Here is a 13,271-nt window from a genome sequence, read left to right on the forward strand (position 1 = left end):
GATGGTTTTAACTAAAATAATAATAATAATTCTGAATATTAATGATAATGGGGATTTTTTTCCCACAGGCTTGCTGTTTATGATTAAGTATTGATAGCTTTTAAATTATGACATTTCAGTTGCAGATTAGTACATCTCAGATATCTAACACAGATATACCTTTTTTGTAGTTATTTCTATTTTGCATAATTTTGAATTATTTAAATCAGGAATATGCAAATTTCTTAAACTTGGAAGTCTGCATTTAAGGAAAAAGGTATTTAAAAAGTGACATGGCATTTCCAGGACCAAATTTTGGGGGTGATATTTTCAGGATTCAAACGCAAATTTGGACTGTACAGTTGGTTCTTAAGTTTCACAACTTTTATGCTTCTTGCCCCACTACCTCATTTTAGAAGAAATTTTAAATCTTTCTGATAAAACATCTCTGCAAATTTAGAGTCTATTATTCAGCAAGTGGCATTGCTTGCAAAACTTAAGAATGTAAGAATAGCCCTGCTGTCTCAGGCCAAGGCCCCTCTTAGCCCAGCAGTTTGTTTCTCACAATGGCTAATTGATGCTTTTTTGCTGTTCACAAACAGGAGATGGAGACATGCCCTTGCCACCATTGTTCTCTTGCAGTTCATGTTTGGAGGGTTCTTGCTTTTAACCCAATGTAAACTGGGTTTCCATGACATAAACATGAAGCTCCACCTGCTTAGCTTGCACAGTGAACATTGTTGACAGTCATAGACTTTAGTTTGCTGCTTAGTAGCTTAAATTTTAGTTTTGTTGACAGTAATAGACTTTAGTTTGCTACCTAGTAAACTAAATTTGACACTCAGGACTTCCTAGCTATATTTCTCAAAATTACCAGTGTGGATCATGACTGCTATTTTCTCCCCAGCAATTAATGTAGATGGTCCATGGCATCTATAGCCTTCACGCCTGACAGGTGTATCACCACTTTGTACTGCCAATAGAAACTCACCTCATATAATTCCAATGAGTCAATAGCTTGCAGTCAAAAACCCTGTATGCTCCCTAAGAGAAATATTAGTACAAAAGAATGGGGATTTATCACCTGAGAGTTGAGTCCCCCTACAAGAGTATATCCTTGTATAATATGGTACTCCAAATCTCACATATCCCCCGAGAGCAAGGGATGTTACATAGATTTAGAATAACTTTATAGCCATTTGACTGAAACGGTATAGGGTTTCCTGCCTAGGTAGGGGGTTGGACTAGAAGACCTCCAAGGTCCCTTCTAACTCTGCTATTGTATTGTCACTTTGAATGTACACTAATCAGTATACATTAAAACGAAATTTCATTGCATGCAGCTCTCAAAGGGTCACCACCTCCAATATACACTATATAAATACGACAAAATAAATAAATACAAAATTATGCATATAACCACATATATTATATGACACAGAGAAACAACACACACTTCGGATGTATACAGTATATCACAGAAGTGAGTACACCCCCTCACATTTTGTAAATATTTAAGTATATTTTTTCATGTGACAACACTGAAGAAATGACACTTGGCTACAATGTGAAGAAGTGAGTATACAGTTTGTATAACAGTGTATATATGCTGTCCCCTCAAAATAACACAAAACAAGCGATTAATGTCTAAACTGCTGGCAACAAAAGTGAGTACACCCCTAAGTGATAATGTCCAAATTACAAAATGTGTGTGGGTGTGGGTGTGCTCCCTTCTGTGATATACTGAACATGTACATGGCGAGAAAAGCGAATTTTGTGAGTTTACCAGACGGATAGCATAGGGAACAAAGCCGTCATAGAATTTTGTAGACCTGCTAGAAATACTTTGAAACCTCCTCCCAGAGGAGAACAACTGAAACAGATTGTAAAGCGAGTATGTGTGATCTCCAACAATGCTTTGAGCTTGTTCTGACCTAGGCTTCCTGATACAGTAAAAAGTACACACTTAGTCCAAAAACCCCTTTTTTATTTCAAAGGCTGTGAATTATGTTCATTCACAACCTGTAATGAGTCCCAAATAGTTGGAAAGAGTCCTACAGTAGGCTGCCAAAGTCTTTGGGATAAAGCTGATAAGCACCCACTTTTATCTTTTTTTAAATGCTGCCAAAGACTTAATTGGCAATTAGCTTGGCAAGGCCACACAGAGCAAACAGTCAAAACGGAGCTTCAGAAGGTAAACTGACTAGCATGAACCAAGTTGCTTTCTGCAAAGGTTCATGTGCTCGTCCTTTATGTCCTATGGGAGGGGACAATCACCTCCAAGCCTTACTCCCGAGATGTCCCTTCTGTCTTAACTGTTCTTGTCTTTTGTCAGCTGTGTGCATGCGTGCACTGGCAATGGGGAGCCTGTTCCTCTGCCTCACTGGTGTCCAACTCTGGAGGCTCCCGAGGTAGCACATAACTCCCAGATGGCCCTCGCCCCCTCTCTGCCTCTGACACAGAGCCCTTGTCCAAACCTTCCCCAGACTCTAGGACTGGCCCATGTTCCTCCCCCCAACCTCCTTACTGTTCAACTATGCTGCCAGCTCTGCAGGCCGCTGGCAGACCACAACAGAGCTCTAATCACATAGCGCTTATAAGCAGTATCCTGAATTAACAGGAAGCAAGCTTCCTATAATTTTCTCGGCTGTCCTACACTCTCTGTATGGACTTTCTGTCTGAGGCACTGCTGCCACCAAACCAAACATATGCAGTTTGTTAAAATGCTCTTAATTGTGCCTCTGTAAAAAGTAACCAGGACAGCAGGAGAAAGATGTGCTCTCCTCATCTGATGCAGGAAATGCAGACGCTGGTTTGCACACTTCACTAAGGATGACATGTGGAGAGACCAATTCAGATTGTTAGTTATCTGCACCCCCAGATACTTAATACTGTTGACCACCTCTACAACTGCATCCATGATACGGAATAGAATATGACTATGCCGGCTCTTTCTAAAGTGTACAATTTATCATATCCTGGAAGATATCACCTATATACCTGAGTCATCCTGACTCAGTTACTTTGTTTTCAAAGGAACTGATAAACTTTGAGAGCTAGGAGTTCATTGTACTGAGAACAAACCCATATTATACCCCCAAAGTAGCTGCTACTATGTTTTAGCCAAACTCATGTTATACCAAAAAGCACTGTGGAATAAGGTAAACATTTTTCTCTCCCGTGCTCTCTTTGTATTCCAATCTAGTTATGAATTCTAATTTCTATTAATGAAATACATGTGCGTAAGATTCCTAAATCTATTGCAGTGCATGAGGACTAATGGGACTCCGATTAAAATGTATAATGACAATGTCAGCAGATAATTATTTAGGTTTTACCTAATGTAATACCTTTTATAAAATCATAAAATACCTAATGTAACCAAACTACATTTTGAAGTAGTTTACACCCTTCTGTAAAACTACTCAGTAAAAGTAGGGTTTCTTCTCCTCCTTCTGACTCTTACGATTAGTTCTCTCTTCCAAACATGACTATGCCCTAGTGACTTCTAGATTGGAGTGTTGCAATGTGCCTTGGGGCTGCTCTTTAAGATAATTTGGAAGCTGAGCTGGTGCAGAATTGTAGGCAGCTAGCTGGGTCTATTTTTATGGACCTGCATTGGCTGCCAGTGTGCTTCTGGGTTCAAGCGGCCGTGGCAGTACAGTGGTTAGAATACAATTTTGCAGGCTAACTCTGTCCACAGCCAGGAGTTTGATCCTGACCACCAGCTCATGGTGGATTCAGCCTTCTACCCTTCCGGGGTCGGTAAAATGAGGACCCAGATTGCTGGGGACATTATGCTGACATTTGTAAACTGCTCAGAGAATGCTGGAAAGCATTATAGAATGATACATAAGTCTAAATCTTATTGCTATTGCTAATTCAAGCTGAAGTCCTTTATGGCTAAAGACCAAGTTATCTAGGGACTGTCTCTCTCTCCAGTTGTTAACTGGCAGGCCCAGGAGACCCTTTTCTATAATGGGGCCCACCCTCTGGAATATAATGTTCCCTGCAGTTAGATTGACAGTGTTCACATTGGCCTTACTAAGGCCCTAAACATGATTGTGTGCCTGAGCTTGGGCCCCTGGATGAAGACAGAGCTCTTTTCTCAGGCTTTTGGCTAAGATCAAGTACAGTATCTATGCTGTGAATTTTATATTTTTGTATATGTTTTAATTATTTTTAATACTGTTAGCCATTCAGAGTCATATATGTGAGAGGAATAGCCAAATAAATCCACTAAATAAATACATGCCTATATTGGATTCTTTTGCTGAAATGAATGGTTCTTTATCTGTGATTGTGTTGCAACAATGTCTTTCTGTTGTTAATTATCAATTCATCAGCTCTCCGCATGTATGCAAATCCAGATGTATGAAAATATTGCTAATACCTATTGAGTAGCAGGCAATAATTTATAAACCATCCACAATCTGTTGGATTTATTCAAATTCAATGTTTGCACACAGAGGATGATACGCTGAGTGAATCATCTGCAGAAAGTTTGTTTTGGAGTGATGATGACTGCAGTAGAGATATTGATGTAACAACCAATCCTGATGAAGATCTTGAAGATGATGATAATGACTTTGAAATCGTTCGCTGCATTTGTGAAGTAGAGGAAGAAAATGACTTTATGATTCAGGTACATTGTAGAAGATGAGAGTATAACAAAATAAATTGCTAGTCCCCAAAGAAATGCAAATAGCAATCATAAGATTATTGAAACTCTGTCCTGGATAACTAATTGGGAAGACTTCTTGATAAGTACGATTTTGTAATGGCTAGACAGAATGACCTTGAGACACAAGAGAAAAAGTTGTCCTTGACTTATGACCACAATTGAGCCCATTTTTTTCTTGCTGAGCAAGACAGTTGTTAAATGAATTTTACAACTTTTTTGCCCAGTTGTTAAGTGAATCACTGCAGTAGTTTTTACTATCTACAACCTAAATTATCTGATAGTTGTTGCTTCAGAGATGGTAACAATAGGATGGAGCATGGTCTAGTAACACCCTGAATGACCATACCTTGACTTGCCCCAATGTTATAGAGAGAGTTTGAAATAGTCTAAATCTCTTGTTTAGTTTATGAAATAGCAAATTGTGTTTGATCTAATTCTGTCTAATATTTAACAGTGTGAAGAATGTCTCTGTTGGCAGCATGGAGTTTGTATGGGTTTATTAGAAGAAAATGTACCTGAGAAATATACGTGTTATGTTTGTCAAGATCCTCCAGGTACAAAGATTTCTAAGGTTGCAGAGTCTTCTAATAGTATGTAATAATTACATTATTTTATGTATTATTGTACTGCTTTTTTTCAGCGTACCTTAATTTTTCAAGTATTTGATAGAAAATTATTTAGTTTACCGTAATAACCAATATAGTGAATATGTTACACTGGTAATATATTTAATAATTTGTGAAATTTACTGATTTTTAATCTACATACCATTAATATTGTTCTTTAAGTTGAAACTTGTTTAATTGTTTAATTAGTAAAAATTGAATTTAGCCAGCTGCTTGAGTCTCCCACCATAGTCCTGGCAAGAGGGAAGCTGCTATTACCAACATAGGCTCGTCCTTGTTGAATATTTAATATTTCTGCATAAAAGTTATCTAAAATGTGATCTGTTCTCCATACATTTTTTCAATAAATAAATAAGTGTAATTTTTTACTTACTGATATAATTAGATTCTATTTCTAGTTTTGGACTTGTATGCAAAAATATTGAAAATTCAAAAGTCTGCACAAATTTTTATGCAACATTATATAGCAGAATAAAAAAAACCACTCTATTTTAAAGGATTTGTATATTATTCCTAATGTTTTCCTGTTTGTGCCTGAAACCTGATTAGAAGTACTTTCAGTTCTCTAAGAGAGAACTGAATTAGGAATCATCATCTGGGTGAGAAGGAATAATGCCATTGATATTATTGTGCTTTCTTTAATTAAAATAGTTTTAAACTCACACTTTTACTATTTTTTTACTAATTTAGTCAAAAGATTATAATTAAAATGTAGTTTGCTGTAGCTTTTATTATTAGAGGTTTTTTTTTCAGATTTGGAGGTTAACTTTATATGCCAAATCAATATGCAAATTTTTGCTGTTTATTTTAAAAGTGAAAATAGTGGCAAATTAGAATATAGCTAATAATGAGCATATACTTGCTTTTATTTTTAATTTACTTCCATGTTGTTGCTTTAGGCAAGCGATCCAGTTTGAAGTATTGGTATGAAAAGGAATGGTTATGCAATGGCCACATGCATGGTTTAGCATTTTTGGGAGAAAACTATTCCCATCAAAATGCTAAGAAAATAGTAGCTACACACCAGCTTCTTGGCGATGTGCAAAAAGTGATAGAAGTGCTACATGGACTTCAGTTGAAGATGAGCATTTTGCAGTAAGCTATATTTGGATGTATTTAAATTATATTAAATTATAATGATATAATTCAAAGAATTAAATACAATTGAATTTCATAAAGCTATTGTATAACCTAACATTTAGATATTGATATGCTTATCAGGTTGGTCCAGGATAATATTAAACCAGGGGTGTCAAACTGGCAGCCCACAGACCAGATGCATCTTGCCCAGGCCATGCCCACCCCAGGTCCACGAAGGGAAAAAAGTTACACGATGCTGCAAGTTTGACACCTGTGTATTAAATCATTTTTACAGCACTTCCCCTGTTATGGTCCAACTTGACTTTGGATACCTTTCACCTTTCATTTTTCTATCAGTAGAAAAATACACCATCTACACACAAACCCAAACTACTTGGAAGAAGCTAGCTTCAGGCCATAAGTGGAATCATAGCAATCGTTCTGATTAATCGAACTTTAGATGGTTAATGATTTGTTTTTATAAGAGATCAAATAATACTGATACGAAATAGCAAGGTAGTAGGGTTCCCTGCATTTTAATATGTCTACTCCCCCCATCTGCTCCTCCTCTTTACCGCTGCCAAATGAAACTTCATTTGTAACATTTGTACATGGCTATGTTTATGTGAAATAACTGAGGTAGGAATCACTAATCATTAAAGGGATGTTTAAAATAATTCATGGGGTAGTTTTCTTCTTACCATTTATAGGAGCCTTTGAGGAATATTCCGTGGCACATAATTTGGGAATACAAGTTCTTTGAAGTCATTATGAAGATTTGTCTTCTATTTTACAGTGTTCTAAATACTTATTATATGATTTTTAAGAATCTGCTTTTATTGAACATATCAATAAAATCACTAAAGAACTATGTTTTGAAGTATTAACATTAAATTTAGATAGGTTCATTTATGTCAGATGATGCTTTTACCTGTTTTACTTATGCTGTTTAATAGTGCTGATAAATAGTAACAGATGCACATGCCAAGCACTGACACTATCATGACTTCTCTGAAATCTGATAGAAGGCTCACATTGGCTAGTTTCCAGCTATTTCAGATGAGTTTAGAAGATAAAAGATATAAGCTGAATTCTAGTAAAAGTTTTCAGTGTAATTTCCACCTATTTATCTTTTTAACAGAAGCAAGGAACATCCTGACTTGAAACTTTGGTGTCAGCCTTGGAAGCATCTCAAAATAGAAGAAAAATCTCATACTGCTAGACTCATTCACATTGAAGAAAACAATTGCAAAGAGGAGACCACAAGTTATAGAACTTTTAATGGAACAGTTGAGAAACCTCCAACCATTCCCTTCGTAGAGGAATCTTATATCACTAGTGAGCATTGTTACCAAAAACCTCGAGCTTACTATCCTGCTTTAGAACAGAGACTTGTTGTAGAAACCAGAAGTTCGGACATTGATGATGATGTTAATAGGATAAGAGAAAATGGAGATGATGCTGTAGTGGAGAGATTAGGATGGGAACTGGATAGAGAAATATGCAAGTTGGAAAATGAATCAAAACATAATTATTCTAAGGTATGTTTTACTGAACCATTTCTAGTTTTTAACATTACAGATAGAAATTTGGAATTCCTATGCTATTGTGTTGATGATTACATGAGTTGGGTTCATGTAGCTAAGGAATAGTTTTGAGAGATAGACACAGAGAGAGAGAGAGGAAGGAAAGGAAAAGAAGGACGGAAGAGAGGGAGAGAAATATGCAAGTTGGAAAATGAATCAAAACATCACTATTCTAAGGTATGTTTTACTGAATCCTTTCTAGTTTTTAACATTACAGATGGAAAATTGGAATTCCTATGCTATTGTGATGATGATTACATTAGTTGGGTTAATGTAGCTAAAGACAGACAGACAGACAAAGAAGAAGGAAAGAAGGAGAGTGTATAACTTACAATATATTAAATTTATTAATTTGTACTTCATTCACAGACAGCCATTATCATTTAATCTTTTGAACCAAAATTATTAGGAATTAAATATATAGCAATACCACGTAAACTTGTATACTGATTCACAGTGCTTTAAATTTAAAGCCCTCTCTGAGCAGTTTACAATTTCAGCATATGCCCCCCAACAATCTGGGTCCTCATTTTACCAACCTTGGAAGGATGAGTCAACCTTGAGCCAGCCAGAATCCAACTCCTGGGTGTGGGCAGAGTTAGCCCATATAACCACTGTGCCAGGGCAGCTCCCTGTATGTAATCTCTTGAACTATTTTTCTTTAAAATTGTTCATGATTTATAGGGAATGTTAACTTTCACATTTTTCTAGGTAAGAGAAAAAATCACATCAGAAGAAGATACTGAAGTGAAATTGCTTGAAAAAGACAAGGATGAAATTATGAATTCCCAGTTGCAGTGGCAGCTTAACCTTTTAACCCACATTGAGTCCCTGCAAGATGAAGTTACCCACAGGATGGATTTAATTGAAAAGGAACTAGATGGTAATGACTTTTTTCTGCTACAAATTTTAACAGTTCAATTAAGGTCTGTTCCAATTGTTTTTTCTTGTGTTTTATTTCTTACATTAAATCTGTTTAATCTAGGTTTATAATCATATTGGGTTGGCAAACTGAGTTTAGAATCTTCCTGGAAAGACCAGTGTTTTTCCCTTGTGTCTTTCTATCTATCCAGAGTTACATCATCTAGATTTTTTTGTGTCTTCAAAACTGAAATTTTAAAAAATTTATAATACAATACAATAGCAGAGTTGGAAGGGACCTTGGAGGTTTTCTAGTCCAACCCCCTGCCTAGGCAGGAAACCCTATACTGTTTCAGACAAATGGCTATCCAACATCTTCTTAAAGACTTGCAGTGTTGGGGCATTCACAACTTCTAGAGGCAAGCTATTCCACTGTTTAATTGTTCTAACTGTCAGGAAATTTCTCCTTAGTTCTAGGTTGCTTCTCTCCTTCGTTAGTTTCACCCATTGCTTCCTGTTCTACATTCAGGTGCCTTGGAGAATAGTTTGACTCCCTCTTCTTTGTGGCAACCCCTGAGATATTGGAACACTGCTATCATGTCTCCCCTAGCCCTCCTTTTCATTAAACTAGACATACCCAGTTCCTGCAACTATCCTTCATATGTTTTAGCCTCCAGTCCCCTAATCATCTTTGTTGCTCTTCTCTGCACTCTTTCCAGAGTCTCCACATCTTTTTTACATTGTGGCGACCAAAACTGGATGCAGTATTCCAGGTGTGGCCTTACCAAGGAATTATAAAGTGGTATTAACACTTCACTTGATCTTGATTCTATCCCTCTGTTTATGCAGCCTAGAACTGTGTTGGCTTTTTTGGCAGCTGCTGCACACTGCTGGCTCATATTTAAATGGTTGTCCACTAGGACTCCAATATCTCTTTCACAGTTACTACTGTTGAGCAAGGTACCATCTATACAGTATCTGTGCATTTTGTTTTTGTTGCCTAAGTGTAGAACCTTACTCTTTTCACCATTGAATTTCATTTTATTAGATAGTGCCAAATGTTCAAGTTTGTCAAGATCCTCCTGTATCTTAAGCTGGTCTTCTGGAGTGTTGTCTATTCCTGCCAGCTTGGTGTCATCTGCAAATTTGATGAGTTCCCCATTTATTCCCTCATCCAAATCATTGATCAAGATGTTGAAGAGTACTGGGCCCAAAACAGAGTCTTGAGGTACTCCACTGCATACTTCCCTCTTTGAAGATGCAGTTCCATTGAGGACTACACGTTGAGTGTGGTTGGTCAGCCAGTTACGAATCCATCTGGTGGTATTGCTGTCTAACCCACATTCTTCTACTTTATCTAGTAGTAGGTTATGGTCTACCTTATCAAATGCCTTACTGAAGTCCAAGTAAACTATATCGACGGCATTCCTCTGGTCCACTAATTTTGTCACATTATCAAAGAATGCAATAAGATTAGTCTGGCATGATCTGTTTTTGACAAACCCATGTTGGCTTTTGGCTATTACTTTGTTTGCTTCTAGGTGTTCACTAATTCATTGCTTGATTATCTTTTCCAGAATCTTTCCTGGTATTGAGGTCAGGCTGATAGGTCTGTAGTTTCCTAGATCTATTTTTTTTCCTTTTTTTGGAGATGGAAACCACATCAGCTCTTTTCCAATCTCTGGTAGTTCCCTGGTGCTCCAGGATCTCTGAAAGATATAGTTCAGTGGTTCTGAGATCTCGTCTGCCAGTTCCTTTAGAACCCTGGGGTGTAATCCATCCGGTCCTAGTGATTTGAACTCGTCTAGGGTAGACAGATGCTCACTTACCATTTTCTTCCCTATTTCAACTTGTGTTCCTGATTTTTGTGGTGCTGTTTTTGATAGGTTGGACTGTGTTATCCCTTTGTGTAAAGACAGATGCAAAACATGAGGTAAATAGTTCTGCTTTCTCCCTGTTGCTTGTCACCTTCTTGCCACTTTCTCCCAGCAATGGACCAATTGTTTCCTTAACTTTTTTCTTGTTTTTAACATGTTGGAAGAAGCTTTTTTGTTATTTTTTACTTTTGTGGCAAGCCAGTTGATGTCAGGGTAGTTAAAATCCCCCACTACTACACCACACCACTATTGTGGTGTGCTTCCTATAAACCTTAGTTAGCTGACTAGCAAAAAGTTTATCTACTTCCTCTGCTTGGTTGGGTGGCCTGTAGTGTAGACCTATGGCAATGTCATTCCCCCCAACCTTTAATATTGACCTAAATGCATTGAAGATAGTTCTCATCATTGTTGTGCTCTATTTCTGTAGAGAGGTAATTATCTCTTATATATAGTGCAACTCCACCTCCTCTTTTATTTCGTCTATTTCTTTTAAATAATTTAAATCCTTCTAGCTGTATGTTCCATTTGTCAGTTTCATCCCACCAAGTTTCTGTAACGGCAACAATATCATATCTGCCCTCTTTTACTTGAATTTCTAATTCGCCCTGTTTATTCCTCATACTCTGTGCATTGGTGTATAGACATTTGAGTCCATTTTGATTGACCCTGTGTTTACTGTCTACATAACCTGTGTTATGCCTGACTGCCCCTATTTTCTTGCCACTTGTATGATTCATGCACATGATATGGCACTCACTATTAAATGCTTGGTTTTGCTTGACAGCGGGAGTGATAATCTTACCCGTATAAACATCTGTGTTACATGCACTGATAACCCTATGAATTTTAGATTGCTGGGGACAGAAATGTTCTGTATCAATTAATTCTCTGTCCCCGCTGTTCAGTTTAAATGTTTATCCAGAAAATCTGTGTATTTAATGCCAAGTAACTCAGTCCCTTTCTTGGATGGGTGCAAACCTTCTCTTTTGTACAGTTTTTCATTGGACCAGCTGCAGACATCATGACTAATAAAACCAAAGCCTTCCTTTTTACACCTCTCCTTTAGCTACACATTAAACTCTGCTACACACTGGGCCTTCCCTTTTTGTTCCTTATATTCTGGTAAAACCTCTGAAAAGATAAGCCTACAACCTATACTACTAAGTTCATACCCCAAGCTCTGGAAATCATTCTTCACAGAAGGTACATCTTTTTGGGACAGATCATTTGTGTCAAGATGTATAATAGCATCAACATCACAGTCCTTACTTGCATTCTTGACTATTTTAACTATCTTGACTATCTTAAGTTCTTCATTAGTCATCACACGATGTTTTTCAAATATTATAATAGGTTGGATGAAGCTATCAGTATGCAGGCTGATGCAAGTCCTCTAAAGTGGATCAGGTTAAATCTTATTAACACATAGCTGATTCCAGGTAGACTTCTATCATGTATACTATTCCGTTAAATTTAACTTAAGTTTTCCATACTGAAATAGCTCTCTAGCTTTTGTAACTAAAAGAGGCATGCTCATTCACTTATCCATCATATTTACATAGCCATCCATCTAATAATCAAGTGAATTAATATTGTTCATATAAAAAAACAGCCCAGAATAAAAAGAGATATACCAAAAAAGAGTTGTTAATTACTCAGGAGCCATCTCACTATTTTGCCAGTCCTTAGGCTTGCTAACAAACAGACCTCCCAAAAGCTAAACCAGAGAAGGCCAGCCTTTGTATGGGGAAGAGAGGGTGTTCTATAAAGTGTGGACTACAGCAGAAAAGCCACATTGTTTATGAGCTGCCAAATACAGTAAAATTGTTGATAGGTACTCTGAAATACAGTGCTCTGCTTTATTTGTAAATTGAATTTGTAGTGCTTCAAAGAAAATGTAAGCCTTAAGTTTAATAGGAACTATTCACAGATTGCAGAACTGCTGAAATCATTGCAGATAGTCCTCAACTTACAACCTTTCACATAGTGACTGTTCAAAATTACAATAGCACTGAAAAAAATGCTGTTGTAATTTGACAATTTTTCATCATTGCAGCATCCCCATGGTCATGTGATCAAAATTGAGATGTTTGACAACTGACTTACATTTATGATGGATGCAGGATCCTGGGTAACATGATCACCCTTTGCGACCTTCTGACAAAGAAAGTCATTGGGGGTCAGATTCGCACGGATCCACTTAACTGGCATGGAAGGCCGTAAAATGGGGCAAAACTCACTTAACTGCCTCATTTAATAACAGAAATGTTGGGTTCAATTGTGGTGATAGGTAGGGGACTATCTGTAACTGATGCTTATGTGCTTTATCATCAGTCATAACATCAATTGGGTGCATGTGTGTCTGTGTGCACATCATGCCTTTGAGTCAAGAATGCATGTACTGCTCCATGCTGTTTCCTTAACAAAATTTTCAGAAGTGGTTTGCCATTGCCTTTTCCTAAGTCTGAAATAAAGTAATTGGCCCAAAGCCACCCGGATAGCTTCGTTCTTAAGTCAGACAGTCTCAGTTCCCTGATTTCAAGATTGCTATCTTAAAACACTAGTGTCTCACATACAT

At 37.1% G+C, this 13,271-nt stretch overlaps 1 protein-coding gene across 1 annotated transcript in view; it reads left to right on the forward strand.

Annotated features, from left to right (window-relative positions):
- The window catches only part of PHF20 (PHD finger protein 20), a 42,959-nt gene that overhangs the window by 26,525 nt on the left and 3,163 nt on the right, over nucleotides 1-13,271 (forward strand). Inside the window, exons 14-18 of the mRNA XM_032218222.1 lie at nucleotides 4,449-4,624; nucleotides 5,118-5,217; nucleotides 6,189-6,384; nucleotides 7,511-7,910; nucleotides 8,667-8,838. Coding sequence (XP_032074113.1) covers nucleotides 4,449-4,624; nucleotides 5,118-5,217; nucleotides 6,189-6,384; nucleotides 7,511-7,910; nucleotides 8,667-8,838 — 1,044 coding nt within the window. The remainder of the gene's footprint in view (nucleotides 1-4,448; nucleotides 4,625-5,117; nucleotides 5,218-6,188; nucleotides 6,385-7,510; nucleotides 7,911-8,666; nucleotides 8,839-13,271) is intronic.

This window comes from Thamnophis elegans, chromosome 5 (assembly GCF_009769535.1).
Source record: "Thamnophis elegans isolate rThaEle1 chromosome 5, rThaEle1.pri, whole genome shotgun sequence".
NCBI lineage: Eukaryota > Metazoa > Chordata > Lepidosauria > Squamata > Colubridae > Thamnophis > Thamnophis elegans.